Source organism: Gavia stellata, chromosome 22, assembly GCF_030936135.1.
Source record: "Gavia stellata isolate bGavSte3 chromosome 22, bGavSte3.hap2, whole genome shotgun sequence".
In the NCBI taxonomy this organism is placed as follows: Eukaryota; Metazoa; Chordata; class Aves; order Gaviiformes; family Gaviidae; genus Gavia; species Gavia stellata.
In genome coordinates, this window is record NC_082615.1 from 14,201,759 (window position 1) to 14,220,939 (window position 19,181).

Consider the following 19,181-nt stretch of genomic DNA (forward strand, 5'->3'; position numbering starts at 1 on the left):
GCACCCCCACACCGCTGGGGTACATCTCAGGCAGCACAACACACGCATGTGTATGCACGCACACCCGCAGATGCACTCAGAAACACGCACGCCATGCATGCATGCCTCGGCTGCCTGTTCCCAGTGACCAGTAGAATGAAGGCGCTGCCACCAGCCCACCAGCCTGCACACCCCGGGAAGACGGGCCTGGGGCGGCAGAGGTGGGACTCAGCCGCAGCATGGATCCCTGGCTGTGAGGCTAAACCTAAGGCGTGGAGCGGGGCTGGAGCAATAAATTGCCACTCGCCGCCCAACCCGGCCTGCCCGGGCAGTGGCACCCCCGGGGCCGCAGCGCCTCGCAGGAGTACTCCCACTTTATCAACGGAATTGAGCACCACAAATTGGTCTTCTAAGTGGATTCTGCCCGCTGCCGTCCCCTCTTCCCACCGCTTAATTCAATGATACAACACATACCTCTCTTCCTCCCACCATTTAATCTAATGATGAGCACCGTAGCCGAGTCACAGGGAAAATAAACCCTTGCTGAGTTCGATTTTTATAGGTAAACAGCCTGATTTCTCTGGCCTGCGGCCTCGCTTCCCTGCAGGGACAGCCCCCCCGCCACCTGACTGCCACACTTCTCCTGCTCTGCCTCACCACCCTCACGCCCGTGGTTTGTTATTAGTCTTTATAAAAATCACCTGTTTATAGAATGATTTTTGTACGACATGTCATTAGGGTTTGAGCGACTGCTTTGCCACTGGCTTCACCGTGCCCAAGCCAAAAGAAAAACAAGACAGACGCCAGTGGGGTCGGGCTGCAGCACCCCCGTACGTGCCCTCGGGCTCGGGGACACCATTGCAGCCCCCAGGACGGCCCCGGCCGAGGTCTGCGACATGCACCCAGCCGCGGGGAACGGTGCCGGGCCCCACGGCAGCCAGCAGCCTGCCCGGGCCGGGCACCCGCACAGCCCGTCCCGCACCGGCCCCGAGCCCGGCCGGCCGCGGGCAGAGCCGGCTCTGCCCGGCCGCCGGAGCCCCGAGCCAGCCGGCTGCCGCGCTCCGCGCCGGAGCACGGGGCCGCGACCCGCAGCCGAGCTGCTCGGGGCTGCGCGGTCTGGCTCTTGCCCACGCCCGCAGCTCCGTCCCGCTCCCCTCGCACCGCGCCCCGCTCCCCGCCTCGGGCGGCCCCGAGGCGCGGGGGCTGCCCCGCACAGCCGGCCGGGGAGCCCCTTCCCAGCCCCTCGGGACGCGCAGACCCAGGAACAGGCTCCGGGTGCGCGCAGGGCTTCGGGCCGGGGCAGCCCCGCTCGGCTCCGCACTCCCCGGAGGCGGGTCACCCCGCGGGGCCCGTCCCGCAGGAGAAGCCGAAGGAGAGGGGCCGTGACAGCGGTAACTGCCACCCTCCCGCCCCTGCTCCCCCGAGGGCACCCGCTCCCCGCAGGCTGCGGTGAAGCGGGGCCCGGCCGCGCCGGGGCGAGGGAGCGGGTCCCGGGGCGGCTCCGGCAGAGCCAGCAGCGGGGCAGGCTGAGGCACCGTCCTGCCGTGCCAGACCCAGGCAGCGCGCTCCGGCACGCGAGTGGCCCGGGAATGTTTTGGTGATGGGAGGCAAACAGGGTCGTGGCTAAGTGTAAAGAGATGCACTTGAGGAGAAATTCTAGCAATGCTAAGTATAGTTTAAATGCCATTAAAGCAGGGGAGGGAAGAGGATACGAGTGTATTAATAGTCTCAACATTTAAATCTTTGGTCCAGCGACAGCTCCTAGGATGCTGGCTCGCAGGAGGGCTGCCAGAGCCCAAGGGCATTGTGCTGCCGGCATGCAGCACCAGGCTGCGCATGCCTGCAGTGAAATTAAGAGCCCAGAGCAAGTGCAAGGGCAAGATCCCTTCTGGAAAAAAAATAAATAATAAGAGGCAGCTTCTGCTCTCTGCATTACTTCTCCTCAGGACTTGGTCAGGCCTGGAAAGGCATGGAAAGCCCTGGCCTTTATTGCCAGCACTGAAGTCTAAAATGGAAAACACAGGCTTCAGCCACAAAATAGGAATGTTTTGGAAGTCTAAAAAAGGGAAGAACAAGGGTCCTGCCCCAGCAAGGCTGCAGGCACACACAGGCCAGCGCCAACAGAGCAGCAGGCACATGCAGCTTGCAGGCACAGGCAGCCGAGGAACCAAGCGGGGATCGGGCAAGGAACAGCCCGCTGGGATGCCGCAGCTGAGACAAACCTCTCCCCGGCCTTGGCAACGCCATGCCGGGCACGGCACACCAGCATTGTCAGAGGCGGCCAGGCAGCGTCCTGCCCGCTGCGGCCAACAGGTCGGCCCTGCACCCAGCTGAGGCAGCCGCGGAGCTGGGGCTGTGGCGGGCAGCGTCACATGGAGGCAGAGCCAAAAGGACACCAGCTTTTATTTACAACACTCCTCAAGTGACAGACAACAGAAAAAAAAAAAGAAAAGGGAACAGTATAGCTCAAAGACTCAACAAAGGAAAGGTAATGGCAGCCACAACTCCTCCCGCACCTCTCCTGAAGCCCACCAGCGCTGGGCAGAGCCCCTGCAGCCCCCTCCCCGCCGGCTCAGAGCACAGGCGGGCAGGGGGCTGCTCCCACCGCTCCCCAGGGTCTTCTGGGGGCACAGAGACACAGCCAGCCCAGCTGCTCTGCTCAGGAGGGTGAGGATGGCACAGTCGCCCTCCCTTGCTCAGAGACGATGATGCAGAAACCACCTGAGCCTTGCCAGGAGTGAGGGTCCCAAGAAAGCCCCCCCGGGGCGAGTTACACTGACTACAGCAGCCCCCATGCAGCAACATTTCTGCCAGCTGTGGAGGCCAGATCTCTTCCAAGGGTGTACATCTGGAAAATGGTGTTAGTATAGAACAGCATGGCGCTGCACAGGCAAGAACGCCAACGAGCTTCTTTCCGCACAGTCAGCACCAGCCACTCCCCCCACTGCTGCCACCTCCCATGGAGCTGCCAGAGCACTGAGGTCGGGGGGGGGTGCAGAATGCAGCCCAGCACCCCCCTCGGAGCACCTCTCAGGCGCCTGGGGCTGGGGCCAGTGCCGACACCCCGTCTCTCTCCATCTGCAAGGAGAGGGGAACAGCTCCATCTCCAGCACCACACAGGGATCTGGCCCAAATGAAGCACAAGGAAAATCCAGCCTCGGATACGGACCCACGATCTCTGGCAGCACTGACGAGTCCCGAGCACCAGCAGCCCAGGTACAAATTAAGCCCTCCCACCAGGGAGCAAGGAACAGCCAGCATGACCTGCTCAGCAGTCAGCTGCGTGAAGGGTGTTGAACTGGGGCTGCCTGTCTGTCCCACGGCACAAGGAGAGAATTCTCCTTCCTTCTCCCCCTGGCCCGCCCCAGCAGCTGTGGATCCTTGGTGCACAGGAGGGAGTGGAGAACTAGCGCTGCCTCTACCGACAACGCGGCCACTCTGCTCTGCCCTGCCGCGCACCAGAGCCCAGGGAGCCCATGCACTCAACGCACCGGGGCAGAGATGGAAGGAGAACGGGAGATCTGTGAGCCCAGCATGAAGTGGGGAAGGACAGCTTGAGGCCAGAGAAAGCTATGAGTGGGGGACTGGAATCCTTTGCAACAGGCTCTGGGCATCCTCAGTGAGCCCCTGAGCATCTTTGACTTCAGGTAGCTTCAGAGCCAGCCCCAAAGCTGACTGGCTCTCCTGCGGGCTTTTGGGAGTACAGACCAGAGGAGGAAATCAACACAAAATCTCAAATTAAATCTGCTTGAGGACCTTAGGAGACCAGCCGATCCGCAGGGAGGACCCGTCTTAGGACTTCTTTGCATCCTGTGTGTTCCTCCTCTTCAGATCACCCAGGTCAACAGGTTTAAACGCTGCAGGGACGACAAGAGAGACTTTGGCGGCAGAGGCCGCATCGCAGCCCCCTCCCGGCCGCGCAGGCTCCCTGGGGCCAGCCATCCCCTCCGGCAGGAGCCGGGAGAGGGTGCCCCCCGCCCCCTCACCTTTGAGGCTAGGGTTCGGCATCTTCTCCACGTACTCCTCGACCAGGCTGCGCTCGGAGCCCATCTGACTGCGCAGGTCACGCTCCACGCACTGCCAGGCTGCGGAGGGACAGGGGTGAGGGGGCCGCTTGCCTCCGGCACCGACTGGGCGCACGGCCCGGCCGCAGCCGGGGCCCCCCGAGGCCTGCGGCCTCCGCCCCGCTCACCCTCGTAGATGAAGCGCACGTTCTCCTCGTGGGCCGGCGTGAAGATCTCGCTGCCGGCGCCAGGGGAGCGCGGGCCGCCGCTCCGCTTGCCGTTGTAGACCACGCGGGACACGGGGGAGCTGAAAGCGAAGCGCGGGACTGAGCCGGGCCCGGGGCCGCGGCTGGGCCCGGCGCCGGGCGGGGCTCACCTGGCCATGGCGTCGTCGGTGCGGCGGCGGCGGCGGCGGCTCGGCTCGGCGCGGCTGCGGGGAGAAAGGAGAGGGCGGCCAGGCCGGGGCTAGGCCGCGGGCCGCCCCCCGCCCGTCGCCATGGCAACGCGCGCCCCTCACCTGGGCCCGGCTCCCGCCTCCGCTCCCCTCGGGCCGCGACGGAAGCGCAGCAGCGCGCAGGCGCGGCCCCGCCCCCGCGCCAGCCCCGGCCCCGGCTGGCTCCGCCCACACCCCGGCCCCGGCCCGACGTCACCGTCGGCCCGGCCCTGCCCCGGCCGCAGGCCCAGCCCCGGCCCGGCGCAGACACCGACAGAGGCCGTGCCCGAGGTGCTTTATTGGAAAAGTACAAAGTGGTTCCCGAGACGCAGTACCGAGCGAGCCCCCGCCCGGCCGCCGGCCCAGGCCCAGCCCAGGCCCGGCCCCGGCCCTCGGGCCCGGCGCAGCCCCGCCGCCCCGGCCCCTCGAGGCCTGCTCCTCGCCGTGCCCCGCCTCAGTCCATCGTGGTGGCTTGGAAGAGCTCCACCAGGTCCTTGTACTCGGGGTCGATGAGGTCCGTGGGCTTCTCCCCGGCGTCAGTGGTAGCCTCCAGGCTGGCCCCGAGGGAGATGAGGTACCTGCGGGAGACGGGAGCTGAGCCGGCAGGGCCTTGCAGCCTGCCGGGCACCCCTCCCAGCTCACAGGGCTCCCCCAGAACCCTCTGCCACGATGCCCGGGCACAGCCACGGGGAGCTTTAAGGCCCGGGCAGCCCCACATGCACTGCAGGTACCAGGCACCCGCCTGGGAGGAGATGCCCAGAGCCCAGTCCAGCCCCATCGCTGTCGGCTGTGCTTCTCAGGGCTCTGCAATGCAGGATGTCCCGTCACAGACCAGGCAAGGTGCTCCTCACCTGGCTATGTCAGCATAACCATCACTGCAGGCCATGTGCAGGGGCGTCCACCCATTCTCGTCTTTCTGGTGGATGTCAGCGCCGTATTTAACCAGGAGCTTGACACAGTCCAGGTTTCCAGTAAGCACAGCTTCGTGGAGGGCTGCCATGCCTAGAAGGAGAGGATTTGTTAGCCCTGGACGGGGGGAGGAGTCTTTAAATGCTGAGCTTACAAGCGCGCGTAGTCCACAGCCCAGGAAAGAGGGGTGCCAGCAAACCCTCATTATCAGGGAGATGAGTTTGGGGAAAGAAACAAAGACTGAGGAAGCAAGAGGAGCTGCCACAGCTTTCTGTTCCCCTTCTACAGCATAAATACCCTCTCTAAGATGGCATAGCACTCACCTCCCGCTGGGTCAGGCAGGACAGATTAAGGGAGGAGGAGCTGCCCTCTCCTGCAGAACTCCAGGCCCCAAGTCCCAGCCAAGACTCACATGGGGACGCAAGAAGACTGTCTCCGGCGTCCTGCTCTGTCCAAGTTTTGGAAGCTCCTTACGGAGCAAGTAATGAAACAATCAGTATGGATAGGAGGAAGCCCAGGGTCATTTGAGACCCTGTCTCTGTGGCCATGTGACAGCAGAAGTTTAAGCCAAGCACAAGAAAGGGATAAATCTGGGCTCTGCACCAGCCAGTACGGATCAAGGCATTCCATAAGCAGTTGCTAGTGAGGTTGGGTGCAAACATAACTCAATGCCTTCCCCACAAACATAAATGCCGCAAGTCCACAGATCCAGACGTGCGAGAGAGAGCAGTGTTTGTGGGAAATGGACAGAGCCAGGAACCAAATGCAGAGCCTTGCTTCTCCCCGCTCTTCCCCCAAGTCGGCGTGGAAGGCAGGAGTCCCACTGTCCCGTCCAAAGCTCCACAGACCAGCCTGTGCTCATGGCTCCTTTTCTAGGTCCCACCACACCGCAGGTACACGGTCACGCCTTGAAGGGACCCAGGAAGTAAGCTTCCCCCCTTCCCACAGCGTGTGCTGACCACACTGTTGAGGGGAGATGTTGGGGCACTGGCATGGGGTTCTCTTGGGCCCTGCTTGGCAACGCTGGGGGCATTGGAGTACCTCACTAGGGAGGAGAACAGCTCGATTCCAATCTGCCACCCTGCTGAAGGCAGCCCACGTCCTAGCTTTGGCTGCACGGCTCGCTCTCATCTCCCTCGCAGCCCAGCTGAGCCGTGCCACTGCGCAGCTTCCAGCTCTGCCAACCCTGGCAGCACTCACCAGAAGGGTAGATGGTGTCCAGCGTCACCTTCTTGGCACGTATGAATCTGCCCACCTGCTCCAGGTCCCCCTGCCTGATATGGTCCTGAAAGACGACGTCATTGGGGAAGCGCACAGTGCGTGAGGCTCTCAGTCTCTGGGCGTACCGACTGTACCGGGGCATTGAGCCTGGATAATAGTCCTTCATGCTGATCGCAGCCTTCAGACACTGCAGAGGAAGAGGAGGAGCAGAGGCATGCGGGCTGTAGGAGGAGACGGAGTCGCTCAGTGCTCAACCCTACCACTTGCTGGCCTCAAAGCACTGCTTTCTCCTCTTCTCCCTGTCAGGTCCTTCCTCGCTATGGAGGTGTGATGGTACCCGCACCACTGCACTCCCTGCGTGCCCGTGACAGTGTCCGTGCGTCCAATGGGTGCAAGTCCCCCTCACCAGCAGGGAAGCAGCGGCCGCCGGGCTCTCCCTATACTCCCATGCCGCGGGCAGGAGGTGACTCTGGGCACACGCAGTTCACCCACAGGCCCTTGGCCCAGGACTGATGGTTCTCCAGGGGCATTGCGTTATATAGGTTCCCATGGGCTATTTTGAGGACATGCAGCTCATGCTATTTGCCATGATACTTTGTAATTGAGCCGCCCAGGCCCGCAGCTTCCCACTTTTGGGCAGAAGTTGGTGTCTCATCTTACCACCCACCTGTTGATGTGCCCATCCAAGGGGTCAAATCTACTCTTGCTTTTGCATGGGTAGCCCAAGAGCCTGAAAACAGAACTTCCCAGCAGCAAGCCCTCACACACACATGTGCACGTGCCAGGGAAAAGGCACAAGCACGATTACCAAGCGAGGGGAACCAGCCGCTCATGTACCAACCAGCCAATGCAACGCAGACGTGTCAGAGCTATGGTGCCAAATACATTCAGAGCTAAGTCACTTTCCTGTAGTTGCATCAGACGACTTGAAAGGAGCAGAATGAGCTGTGCTGCCCAGCACGACTGCGAGACAGCCTACAGCTAAGCACGGAGACCACCACCAGCGTGTTGGATATTATCAGTGCCCTTGCGAGGACAGAGGGGCTGCTGGCGCTCCTCATACAGGCACAGAACCAGAAGCCTACAATGCCGGTCAATGGTGTTCAACGTCCTACTTCGAACTCAGAACCAGCTGCTACGTAAGGGCAGGCTTTTGCCTGAAGAACAGCCTCGGAAGAACAGCTGAAGAATAGCACCACCACCAGACAATTCCTGCATTTGTTACTCTCCAGCTGTAGCTGTCAAAGGCCCCAAACAGACCATTTACCACAGAGGAATCTTTCAGATCTGCCAAGGGTTCAAGCAACAACTGCCCCTCCATCCTTTTTCCCATCAAAGTTTGGTCATTTCAGATACACGAGCATATTGTGCTCTGTTACATGCTGATGGGGATTGTCTAGGCAGGACAATGAACTCTCCTGCAGTGCATCAGGAAAAATCCCTGCCCTGTGTTAGAAGTCACAGATTTCATTCTGCCCCTTCTGCAGCAGACCCTTGTCCTGAACCCCTGCTAGCAGCGAGGCTGACAGCTCGGTCAGCCTCCCACCTGAGAACTGCCTGCTGCACTTGCTCATCCTCTGGCAAACGCATTGATCTTTTTGCTGAGCGGTACATCAGACAGAACACTGTGCAACAGGAGGCTGAGCTAGCCGCTGTGGAGACAGGACGCTTTTAGCCTGCTTTCTTGGAACAGCAATTAGCTGTGTACACAAGATGACTCTGATGGAGTCCTGCTCTGCCAAGAGCAGCCTTGGTGTATGAGAAAAGTCCCCCTCCTCTGAGCTAGGCAAGGCAGGTCTCAGACTATAAACAGAGGAGAACCACTGCAGAGCTCAGCCTTGTTTACACTTTAACTGTGTCCACAAAATCAACCTTTTTGAGCAGAATCCTAGCCAGCACCTTCCAGTGGAACTTCTTACTAGCAGCGCTCTCTTCCTCCCCACCTCAAAATGCAAGGCAGCTTTCTTACTCAGAAGCAGCTACCACTAACCAGCCCTGGCACCAGCCACTAGCACTGCTTGCTCTGTTGGGGTATGGCAAGAACAACTAGGCTATACTAAGAACAAGTCCCCTGCCTGCCTTCAGACACGTGAGGTCGCAGCCCTGGAGTGAGGCACCTTCAGAGATTCTTCTCCACATAACTGCAGGTCACAAACACAACTGACTGCTAACAAACTAGGCAGTAGCAAACACTGTTTTCTGATCCCATGATCAGCAATTGCCTGTTCAGCCCCAGCACTGCTGCGCCAAAGGTTTGTGCACACCACGCCAGGACTCAGCAGGGTCCTTGTTCCCAGGGGAACCACAGGAGGAAGCTGGAGCTGCAGACAAGTGTCCTACAGCACTTCTGTTCTACCACCCCAGAGTACCCACATCAGTGACAGGCAGCAGTAGCCTCCCAAGTTGCCCTCTAGCTTCACCATGCCCTCCCATGTGACATTTATAGCCTATTTTCTTACAAAAATATTTTCAGCAGTAAGTGACTGGTTTGGAAATAGCAATGTAGCTCACTGGATCATGTGAGCCTGACTAGCAGAGCTACAAGCAGCCCCAGGTTTCCCTGTAGGCAAATTCCTCGGTTAACTGCTCAAGAGCAATGAGGTCCCCTCACCTCAGGCCAGCTGGCAAGCAGAGCTGCTTATTCTCAGAGCCCAAGCCAATGTCTGCTCACTGCTTATAGAGCTGCTAGTTGTCTGCCCGCACAATCTGATTTAATCTGGACATGACATGGTCATGAAGAGCTTTTCCTTTACAGGTTATGCAATAAAAGTTTCTTCAGGTTAAGGTACCAGAAACCACCTGCAAAACTGGAAGCATTCAGGAAGTGTAGTTTCTCTCAATGTGGTATTTAGTGAAAGTTTGAGAAAGCTGACACACACACACCATTTTGGCAGAGTCCCTTGAAAATCACTCTAGAACTCTGATACTCTTTCAGGTCAGGTTCAAATATATTCATTCTATATTCTGATAAAGACAAAGACACATGGTAGTATTAAAATCTCAACTTTATTTGGCCAACAAATTCAGTTCCAATGTTACCACAGCAGAATGCAAGAACCAGCCTGATGCAGCTCAGGCCTTTGAGGCACTCCCCTGTTCAAGTTCCTCCCCAAAACCCAGTAATTGCAAATGTCCTGTTTGATCTATTTTATCAGGCCCTCCCACACCACCCACCTGCCTGGTCAACCCATTCAAAAAAATGCATGGAAAGTGATTGCAAAACAGTCTTGCATTTGATCAAAAGGATGGCAACACAGCTAGGTCTCATCTAAGCTGGTGAGCCAGTGATCACCTCCACCCTCAGAGCCTGCCACAGCCAGTGCACACAGTATTCCACCCTTCCAGGTGTTTAGAATAGTCATCTCCAAGTGTCTTAAAGCAGAGGAGAAAAGAAACATCTGGCCAGCATGGAGAGAAGCACCTTCATATACACCTTTCACCAGGATGATGCCATCAGCCTGCTGCCTCTTCCCTTACATATACTGAAGGCTGATTCCAGGGAAGAATAGCTGAGACCATTAAGGACCCTGCCAGGTGCAGAAATCAAATATGGGGTTTAGTTTTAAACGAAAAAAGGAAAAAAGCTTTCTTGGAAGATGTCAGTGGCAAGGCTCCAGAATGCTGGGCCACTGAACTCATGCTACCACTTCACAATCTGCTTTACCCAGAAGAACAGAATACTTCAAACAAAAGCTGTGTACAAAAAAGTACATCACAATAAAAAAAAATGAGCCCAGCTGGCTGGACTGGCTACCTAGTGACAGATCCCTTCTCAAAAGCGAAAAGAAAGAAAAAGAGTCAAATTTACAGACAAGTGAGGGTAAAGTGTTACTTTAAAAGCCAATCCCTGGATTTCCAGTCATTCACCTTCTGCTTTAAATCTTAATGGGTTTCTGACTCACTGGGCTGCGTAACAGCAGCCAATTTAGTGTCTGATTTTTTGGGTGATGTAGATCAGTCTTCTCTTTACAATTCATCTTTTTGGATTTTCTGCTCATCATCATCACCTTCCTCAAGGTCTGTTTCTTCATCTGTCTCCAGGTCCTCCAGATCCTATATGAGTTACAAAGACAGCTACTGGTTTCTGGTATATTAGGCAGATCCAAAACCAAGCACAGAACAGCACCTCCAATCTGTTCAACTCCCTTCTCTGCTGCCATGTTTACAAAACATAGAGACTTCTACCAAGAGCTCTGAATTTGGCACATTAATGATTAGAAACCCCTGGAAGCTGGTACCTGCACCTGTAACACCTTCCACCCTGGCAGGTGAGGAGCTTCCCACTAGATATACTGCACATGTGATGTTTATCAAAATGCTCAAGTTCCAGGTGCTGAGCAGTTCTCAGATCAAGCCCTCTAAGTACTCCAGCAGTTTGCACAACCACCACAGACAGTTGTGCAAATTTAGAGGTTAAAATATCAACAGTTCCCATACATTTGTGTTTAAGCCTGCCAAGAACATTTATTTCACACCCAGATGAAGTGTTCTCAATAAAAAGAGTCCATTACAGGCCAATGGCCAGCCAGGGTGCAACTGAACAGGTCACATTTTATGCAGGCACTTCTGTTTACCAACAATATCCTTTCCTGCCACATAACAATGCAGGATCTTATTTAGGACTGAGGATTCAAGCACAGCACCAGATCCAACCCATGCTCCATATTCTGAAGGCCCAGAGTACTACAGTAGTATTACTCACATCATCAGCTGCTGCCCCATCCTGACCTCCGCTCTCCAAGAATTTTTTGAAGCCTTCTAGTGTCCTCTCCCCATTATAGTCAATTACCTACACAGGAAAAAACATCAAGATATGGTTATGGGCACCTACAGAACCAGGCCCCTGGAGAGGTGAATTCTCTTTCTGAGCAACAGTTAACATGCCAAGCAAAAGGGAATTTAAAAATTCACCTTCACCCATATGAGACGAAGGAAAACAGCTCAGCCACTAGACTTCAGAGATCACTGCGAGGAAAGAATAGCCTGCAGATGAGCACACTGTCCTCTGCTATGCTCCCTCTTTTCCCCATTCCCACTTCCCACCCCACCAAACTCTTTCCTACAGCCCAGCCCCCCACAAAGGGTCTCAGATGTCCTGTAGACTTGATGTGTTCCATCCCTACAGAATGGAGAACCCTCCCAAAGGCCTTATCCAAAACAGAACTCAAGCAGGCAACAAAGCATTTCTAGTGCTCCCTTGTTATGTGATCTGTATAAAGGCCAGCTGCCTTCTTACATTTCTGCCAGAGCCTGCAGGGAAGAACTTGAGTGTGGGGAAGCTGTGGATTTTCACGGCCTCTACTTCATTGGCTGTCGAATCCATCTTGGCAATGACAATGTTCTCGTGGTCCCTATATGTCTCTCCCAGCTTGTCCCAGATAGGAGCCAGCTGCTTACAGTGACCACACCAGGGGGCATCTGTTAATTAGAAAAACATAGCTAGCACCACCAACCTAACAAGTTACCACCACCACTCCCCCTCAGCCCCCATGCCAGAGTTCACACACATCTTTTCAACCGAGGCACTGCCTTTGTGGCTTAGATTCTCTAAGATGCTTTCTCCCTGATCCTGGTCATGCAGTATTCTGGCACTCCTTTCATGCCAGTTACTTGCAATCAGCTGTTGAAAGACACTTACAGAACTCTACAAAGACATTCTTATTCTCATCAAAAGCAACTTCTTCGAAGTTCTTCCCAACTAGAACTTTGACAGGCTGCTTGTCCCAGTCTTCAGGAAGATCTTGACTCATCAGGTGGGGCTGGAATAAGAAGTGAAATTCAGAGACATGGTTTGCTACACAGCTGCTTGGAATGTCCATGCAATCACAGATCCTGGAAAACCCAAGTTTAACCACCCCCCTCAGTGCCTCAGTCATAGGCTGTGAGCAATCAGATGAATCAGTCACTTCCTCTTCTGCTTACAAGAAGTCTCCTTCCCACCCTGAACAAGCAGGAATAACAGGTGCTCTTGTGCAGGGAGAACTGCAATTGAGCTCTGTAGGAAGGAAACAATATTGCTGACAGTATCATTCCCACAGAACTGAGTTTAGCTAAACACTGTGCCACACAAGTTCACACCTTCCACAGATTGTTGGCAGAAAGAGCAACTGGATAAACAGCACAGTTACCATAAGCAGCAGGAAGAGCAGGCTCTGATTGTACTCAGGTGCCAGTACATAGCTTGCTTTCCTACAGTCTTCATGCCCCAGTAGTTTTACCTTTCATTTCTCAGCACAAAGCCCGCTAGATATTCTGTACATTAGTTGGAAGGATTTTCTCCAGATGACTCACACAACTCCTCACAGGGAGGATTTTTTGTGCTTGCTTAGCCAGCAGGTTTACCACCAGCAGCATTTATCTTCATTACCTTGATCTTGCCCTCCAGGAACTTATTACAGAACTCTTTGATCTTGTCTGCTGTGAGGTCATCTGATTCAGGTTTGTATTTGGTCATTTCTTCCTCTAGTGTGATCAGGCGTACAGCTGGACATTCTTCTTTCTTTAGGCCAAAAAACTCCAAAATCCTCTGGTTGTCACTGTGGTCACTGTCTATGAAGATGAACAGGATCTTTGGAGGAAAAAGTCAAAGGCAGTATGGTGAAGACAAGTACCTCTTGGCTATCAATACTTTACACACACACTTGCATGGGTAGTAGCTGAACTGGCCCCTCTTCCTTCTCCGAGCCCATTAAGAGGGGACCCTGTCAGAGCACAAACACTGGAGCCGCACAGTTCAAGCAGCATGCACACAGACCTGGCACTGACGTTGATTAAGGCAGAGTCAGATTTACATCCGCAAGAAGGAAAGTCAGGAGTTAACTGCTATTCCTTCAACAGTTGTGCAAGCCAGTAAGTGACTCAGTCACCTATTATCAAGAGACACAGGTAGAGAGAGAACTAGCTTCAAGTCCTCCTCCACAACTGTTAAGTGGATATAGACAGACAGTGCTACACTTCTCTGCAGGAGGTGGTCACTTAATTCATAATACAAGAAATCCATCTCACCTTCCCTTTGAAGTTCCCAGCTGCACTCTTGAAGTTGTCCAGTTTTTCTTGATAGTCAGAGACACTTTTTGGTAGGAACAGCAGAATATGAGTCTTAATCTCTCCTCCAAAGATTTTAGGAGCAGTCTGAGGAGTAGAAAATAAACTTTATTTTTTGGAAGAGAGGTAAATCAATGTCAAGACCAGCTTGGCTCTACTATTCTGACTAGACCACAGGAGCCTCCAATACTACAGGACTGCTATGAACAGCAAGCTTATGCCTCCTTTACCTCATGTTCTTCACAATTCTCCATAACCCCAAACTAGTGTCAGCTCCAAGATAAAACACGACCACACAACCTAGAGTTTAAGCTTTGTTATTTTCATACAGTAGCTATGGGAAGAGGCCTCACCAAGTACCTAAAGACCTACCTGTTCAGTGAACTCTATGACCAGAGGCAACGCATTAGACTTGATGAAGTTCAGTAAATTATCTTTCGTGAGATCCCCTTCAAAGTTGTTACGGCCTTCATCAAACTGCAAAACCAGATATTCTTGCATTAGAACACTTCCATATCCCACACAAATCTCTTTCAAGAAATAAGATGCATTCACACCAGAGTCACTGCCCCAATGGATCTCAGCTGCACTTGTTTGGAGCAGACTTCCATCTCTCAACAAGGTCACCACATGTTCACATAAAATCTGGATCAAGGTGTTCATCTTCCTGGCAAGCAAAGCCTTAAATCACCCCCTAGCAGCAAAAGGTGAGCACCAACAAGACAGTCAGCTTAGATCTTGGCATTGCTCTGCACAATCATGAAACGATTTGTGAAACAGGTCACCAAGAAGGACTTTAAACAGCTGCCTTACGGCTTTGTAGAAGGCATTAAACAGACCAGTGAGGAGCTACGAGAGCACAGGCAGCTTTCTGCTCAGCTATGTCAGAGTAGACACACACACTTTAACCAGACAGTGCTAAGAAAGAAGTCTGACAGCAAAGCCCACTATGCACTGCAAGTAAATAGTAATTTACTCAGCTCTGTAGGGTTATTTCAGCCTCTATTGTTAGAGACAACAGCACATGTTTAACACTCACATCACACTAGAGGTGCCAGATCCCTTTTTATATCAGGACACCACCTGTATCCCTGACCAGGTTTCTCAGAACCCTCTCTGGCAGCCTGGAAAGGGAACAGCTGTAGAGGACCATCAAGGTTAAAGAGAGGATGTGCAGGATAACACAGCAGTCTCATGGCAGGGCAATGCTCAAGTTACTGACAGAAGCAAGAGAGTGGACTCAATCTTCTGTTAGAGGAAGCATACCAGTCTCAGCTGAAAAGCTGAGCAAAACACTTAACATTGGAAATCAGCTTTGTAAATACTTTGAAGAGTATTGAACATTGCCTTAGCACCTTCAAAACAGTTGTTCGAGGGTCTTTGCAAGTCTGGACAACTCACACAAAGAATAAGATGAGAATGACTAGCCAAACCCTCTCAGTTTAGACCCAAGTAACTGCACAAAGCTGAGCCAAAAACATAACTGTTGGTAAAATAAACCATCCAGTTCTTATGCCCTGGTATTTGGTTACTGTTGGTGCTTATTTTCACCTTGGGTTGGGGTGGACATATTTGAGAGCTGTCATGGTACTACCATGACATCACACTGAAAAAAGGAACAAGGAGGCAACATTCACAGGCTGAAAAGCATCTCACTTTCTTCCACGCAGGGCAGAGCATTCCTGCAACATCCCAGCCCTCCAGTGGCTCATGAACGGCCTTTCAGACCAAGGTTCCTCCCACTCCTAACACACCTGCCAGAGAAGCTGCCAGATGCATAATTGCTTTTCATTCCGATGTGCCCAAGTTGACTACACTTATGGAAAATAGCTTGAAAATTCCTTTATTGTTAAAGACTGGTCCTGCCATTGCCCCAGTTCTTCAGAAGCAGAGGAAACCTTAAGAGAACTCACAGGACTTAAGGGTTAGAGGATAGTACATCAGATCAAATCAACACATGTCCATTCTACAGAGGGCTAAACATGAGAAAATGTACAGGTAACTAAATAAAACTCATGGTAATAACTTGTCAATGCTGGAAGCCCTAGCTGTATCCTAGCCACTTCAAAACAATCTCATATGTCATCCTGCTTGGAGTCTGATGCTGGTACTTCCCACAGCCCCAAAGAGATGGTCAATTTTAGAGGAGCATTTCTATTCGGACTTCAGTGTTTGCCAAAGGACATGAACACAAGTTGAGAAAACCCCTGCAAACAGCTACTGTTGCCTAGCATTAGTCATGAACAGAGCATACAGAAGATTACATACAGAAAGCTATACATGTGAGAAGAGCAAGATACAGCTAGTAAGTCAGCCAAGAACAAAATACTACTCCCTTCACCCACCTCAACTTTTCTAGCTGCAAAACCCTAGCATTTCAAACTCGTTAGTCAGATAATTTACTTGTACCCTCAGCCATACTGATCTGAGGGACCTCTGACCAAGAATGTAAGTCTACAAGCTTCTAGCACCATAAAAATAACTACAATTTCAGACATGTAATGGAATAAAATATGCTATTTTAGCAAACAAAGAAAGAATGAAATAAGAATTCATTCAACTCTTTAGCCTGTCTTAGGTCAAACTGGTCAGACCAATGACTGATTAGGTTACAGATTTAATAAGTCTGAACCCAAAGCAGCTTTCTGTCCTGCCTCACTGCACCCATGCATGCAGTACCACCAAGTCTAAGGAACCTCTATTTGTCTTCTCAAACCTAGAATGTCATCCCAGTGACTTGGATTTTAATAGTAAAAGGCATCAGTAGTTTATTTCAACTCTGTAGATGGCTAGCATCCCTGCACACATAATCCAACTGCCCCAGACTAGTCAGCTGGAACTGCAAATCCTCTTAGGAACTTTGCTGGAATCACTACACCACAGAACCTACAGCAGTGTGAGAGAGAACACCTCTTGGACATGGCCATCGACTAACTGCAGCAGAGGTCAATATTGAGTATGTTTAAAAGCAACTTTGCTAAGCCACAATCAAACACAGAGCACCATGGCAAGTCATCAATAACTTGGCTACCATTCTGTTTAAGACTTTCAAAGTTTGGGGAGGGGCACAGGACACCTCTCTAGTTACAGCCATGAGTATTTTAAAGATTGTGCTGACCATTACTGCACTGCAGCCAGATATCTGAGAAACAGGGAAGCGAGTGAAGCAACAACCTGGACCCAAAGCCCAGCAGCTTTGGGAGGGCAGCACCAGGCTGGGAGACAAAGCTGCCCTCTGCCGACTGTGGGCCCCTCCGCTGCCAGCTGCACCCTGCAAAGGGACCCGGGGCTCTGCCACCCAGCAAAGGGGCTGCAGGCTCCACTCCTCCCCACCAGGCTCTGATGCTTGGAACCAGCCAGACTGACAGCCCAGAATCTTTTGCTGTTTCATCCAGGGATGCCCTCATTTGAATCTGACTAATTAGAGAAAAGGTAAGAAGAGGCAGAAGACGTAAGTGTGATGCTCATGCTTTGCACCAACCAGTACCTTCTTGAAGAGGACCACACCATCCTTGCTAAGCTGGTACTTGGTGAAGACATCAGTGCTAGAGGAAATCCCAAAAGGAATGTCATCCACAGCTTCTGCTGCCAACAAGAACTCCTTTGCAGCCTCTGATGTCAAATCCTGGAGAATAAAGAAAGGTGTCTCACATGGGACACATCAAACTGAAGCATAAACATCCAGGGCTTACCAGCCAGAGAACTGGAAGATCAAGTAAGGCAGGACAGCAAGTGTTTCACAACTTATGGAGAGCCTTCCCCAGCTGTCAGGTCCCCATGGGGCAGAAAGCAGGGAAGGCCCTAGACATACATAAGAGCTTCTCAAATGGAAGCACAAACTCTACCTTAAAGAAACCAATCACAACCACTTCACTGGAATCCACTAACGTCTCTGCTGCAGCAGCATCTGTCAGGGTTGTTGCAGCCGGGCCAGTGCGTTTCTTCAGCCAGCTGACAATATCATCCGCTTCTCTGCCAGCTACACCAGAAAGATAAGAACACTGATTCACTTTTTCCTCCAACTAAGTTTAAGAACAGAAAACCCCTAAGCTTTGAGATAGACTGTTCAGCAGCTGGCCAAGAGGTCAGGAAAAATCAGGATATCGTTTACGCAACTCTTTTCCTTTCACTCCTAGTGTAATTAAGCTAATCCCTAATTGTTAAGTCAAGGTACGAGGTGCTCCCAGGAGTCCATTCTTCTCTTGCTCCTAGCCCAGGCACGTTCTTAAACTTTGACCAGCAATACACCACTTCTCCAAGATGCTAGTATTTTTCATGCAAATATATCACCTTTTCCTTTCAAAATCAGTATTCTGGATGTTACCCTCAACACAATACAGCTTGGTTTAGCTGAATTCTGCTTGTCTTGGTCTTCCTCGCACCTCTATCTTACATATTGTGTGTGCCCCTTTACCCAACCACGCAAGCATTCTTTCAATTCTGGGTGCTACATTGCTCAAGTAAAGTCAAGCCAAGCAACAAATCAAGCTTGGATTGCTCTGCTTTCCTATACAAAACCAAAGCCATCTGCTTTAGCTCATATTAGGGACTTCCCCAGCCTTAGGTGAGAAAGCCTGTTAAAGGCAGACTCATTCCTCAACACCCGAAGCACAGCACCCACCCGGAGCACACCCGCTGCAGCGCCGCTCCCCCTCACACTCCGCTCCCTAGGCTGCTGTCACAGTGGACCTTGTCCGGCCGCAACAGCGCACGCAGGAGTGCGGGGCCAGGTGCACGGACCCGCCGCCACGTTGCTGCCCTCTGCACCCGGGCCAGGCACAGGGCCAGCCGCCCTGGCTCACCTGTGTACTCCTTGGGAGCGGCCTTGTCACCGTTCCTGAAGAACTTGATGGTGGGGTAGCCACGCACGCCGAACTGCTGCGCCAGCTCCGACTCCTCCGTGGCATCCACCTTGGCCAGCCGGATCTCCGAGCCCTCCGCCTTCAGCTTCGCTGCCGCCTTCGCGTACTCAGGGGCCAGCGCTTTGCAGTGCCCGCACCAAGGGGCGTCTGCGCGACAGAGCGTCAGCGCCGGCCAGAGGCCCCCGCTCCCACCCGGCCCCGCTCCCGGGCGCGACGCCCCCGTAGCCCGCCCCGGCTCAGGGAGCCCCGCGAGCGGGCACGGGGCAGGGCAGAACCCACCCCCCAAGCCCGGCAGCCCCCGCCCCGGCCGAGCCCAACGCCTCGGCGGCCTTCCGCCCGAGCCCAGCCCCGCACGGCCGCCGGCAGCAGCCCCCGCCCCGGGGGAGCCCGGTGCCTCAGCACCTCCTCCCCCCACCCCGGCCCCGCGGTCCTGCCGGCCCCGCCCTCAGCCCCCGGGGCCGCAGCCCGCACGCCCGCTCCTCCCGGCCCGGCGCTCCCGCGGCGCGGCCCCCCCCCGGCCCCGGCCCCCCCGAGCTCACAAAACTCGACGAGCAGGTAGCGGTGCGCGGCCAGCGCCTGCTCAAAGGAGGCGGCGCGCAGCACCAGGACACCATCCTCCTCCTCCAGGGCCGCGGCGGAGTCGCCGGCTCGGGCGGGCGAAGGGAGGAGGAGGCAGAGCAGCGACACAACCGCGCGGAACCCCACCATGGCGCTGATGGCGGCGGGTCG

At 53.9% G+C, this 19,181-nt stretch overlaps 3 protein-coding genes across 3 annotated transcripts; all 3 read right to left on the minus strand.

The window, feature by feature from the left end:
• Positions 1-2,364: 2,364 nt before the first annotated feature.
• MCRIP1 (MAPK regulated corepressor interacting protein 1) lies at positions 2,365-4,367 on the minus strand. Its single transcript, XM_059828407.1, has 4 exons — positions 4,360-4,367; positions 4,172-4,290; positions 3,966-4,064; positions 2,365-3,836 (listed from the first exon to the last, which is right to left on the minus strand). Exons 1-4 carry the CDS (start codon positions 4,365-4,367, stop codon positions 3,772-3,774), a joined length of 291 nt encoding a protein of 96 aa, XP_059684390.1. The 3' UTR covers positions 2,365-3,771.
• Positions 4,368-4,870: 503 nt separating this feature from the next.
• PPP1R27 (protein phosphatase 1 regulatory subunit 27) lies at positions 4,871-6,739 on the minus strand. Its single transcript, XM_059828358.1, has 3 exons — positions 6,526-6,739; positions 5,268-5,418; positions 4,871-4,994 (listed from the first exon to the last, which is right to left on the minus strand). The coding sequence occupies exons 1-3, from the start codon at positions 6,710-6,712 to the stop codon at positions 4,871-4,873; spliced, it is 462 nt and encodes a 153-aa protein (XP_059684341.1). The 5' UTR covers positions 6,713-6,739.
• A 2,794-nt stretch (positions 6,740-9,533) lies between these two features.
• P4HB (prolyl 4-hydroxylase subunit beta) lies at positions 9,534-19,181 on the minus strand. Its single transcript, XM_059828100.1, has 11 exons — positions 18,992-19,181; positions 18,393-18,599; positions 17,436-17,569; positions 17,078-17,215; positions 13,963-14,067; positions 13,552-13,677; positions 12,914-13,114; positions 12,185-12,305; positions 11,783-11,964; positions 11,249-11,335; positions 9,534-10,599 (listed from the first exon to the last, which is right to left on the minus strand). The coding sequence occupies exons 1-11, from the start codon at positions 19,158-19,160 to the stop codon at positions 10,513-10,515; spliced, it is 1,557 nt and encodes a 518-aa protein (XP_059684083.1). The 5' UTR covers positions 19,161-19,181; the 3' UTR covers positions 9,534-10,512.

Coding starts and splice junctions, on each gene's coding strand:
- P4HB (XM_059828100.1), bottom strand. CDS start 19,160: ATGGTGGGGTTCCGCGCGGTTGTGTCGCTGCTCTGCCTCCTCCTCCCT. Junction 17,570..18,392: donor CGCTCCCAAGGAGTACACAG/GTGAGCCAGGGC, acceptor TTTCTGGTGTAG/CTGGCAGAGAAGCGGATGAT. Junction 11,336..11,782: donor CTGCAGGCTCTGGCAGAAAT/GTAAGAAGGCAG, acceptor TTTCCTGTGTAG/GTAATTGACTATAATGGGGA.
- PPP1R27 (XM_059828358.1), bottom strand. CDS start 6,712: ATGAAGGACTATTATCCAGGCTCAATGCCCCGGTACAGTCGGTACGCC. Junction 5,419..6,525: donor GGACACCATCTACCCTTCTG/GTGAGTGCTGCC, acceptor CTCTCCTTCTAG/GCATGGCAGCCCTCCACGAA. Junction 4,995..5,267: donor GGTTATGCTGACATAGCCAG/GTGAGGAGCACC, acceptor CGTCTCCCGCAG/GTACCTCATCTCCCTCGGGG.
- MCRIP1 (XM_059828407.1), bottom strand. Junction 4,065..4,171: donor CGTGCGCTTCATCTACGAGG/GTGAGCGGGGCG, acceptor GTCCCTCCGCAG/CCTGGCAGTGCGTGGAGCGT. Junction 3,837..3,965: donor GCCGAACCCTAGCCTCAAAG/GTGAGGGGGCGG, acceptor TCGTCCCTGCAG/CGTTTAAACCTGTTGACCTG.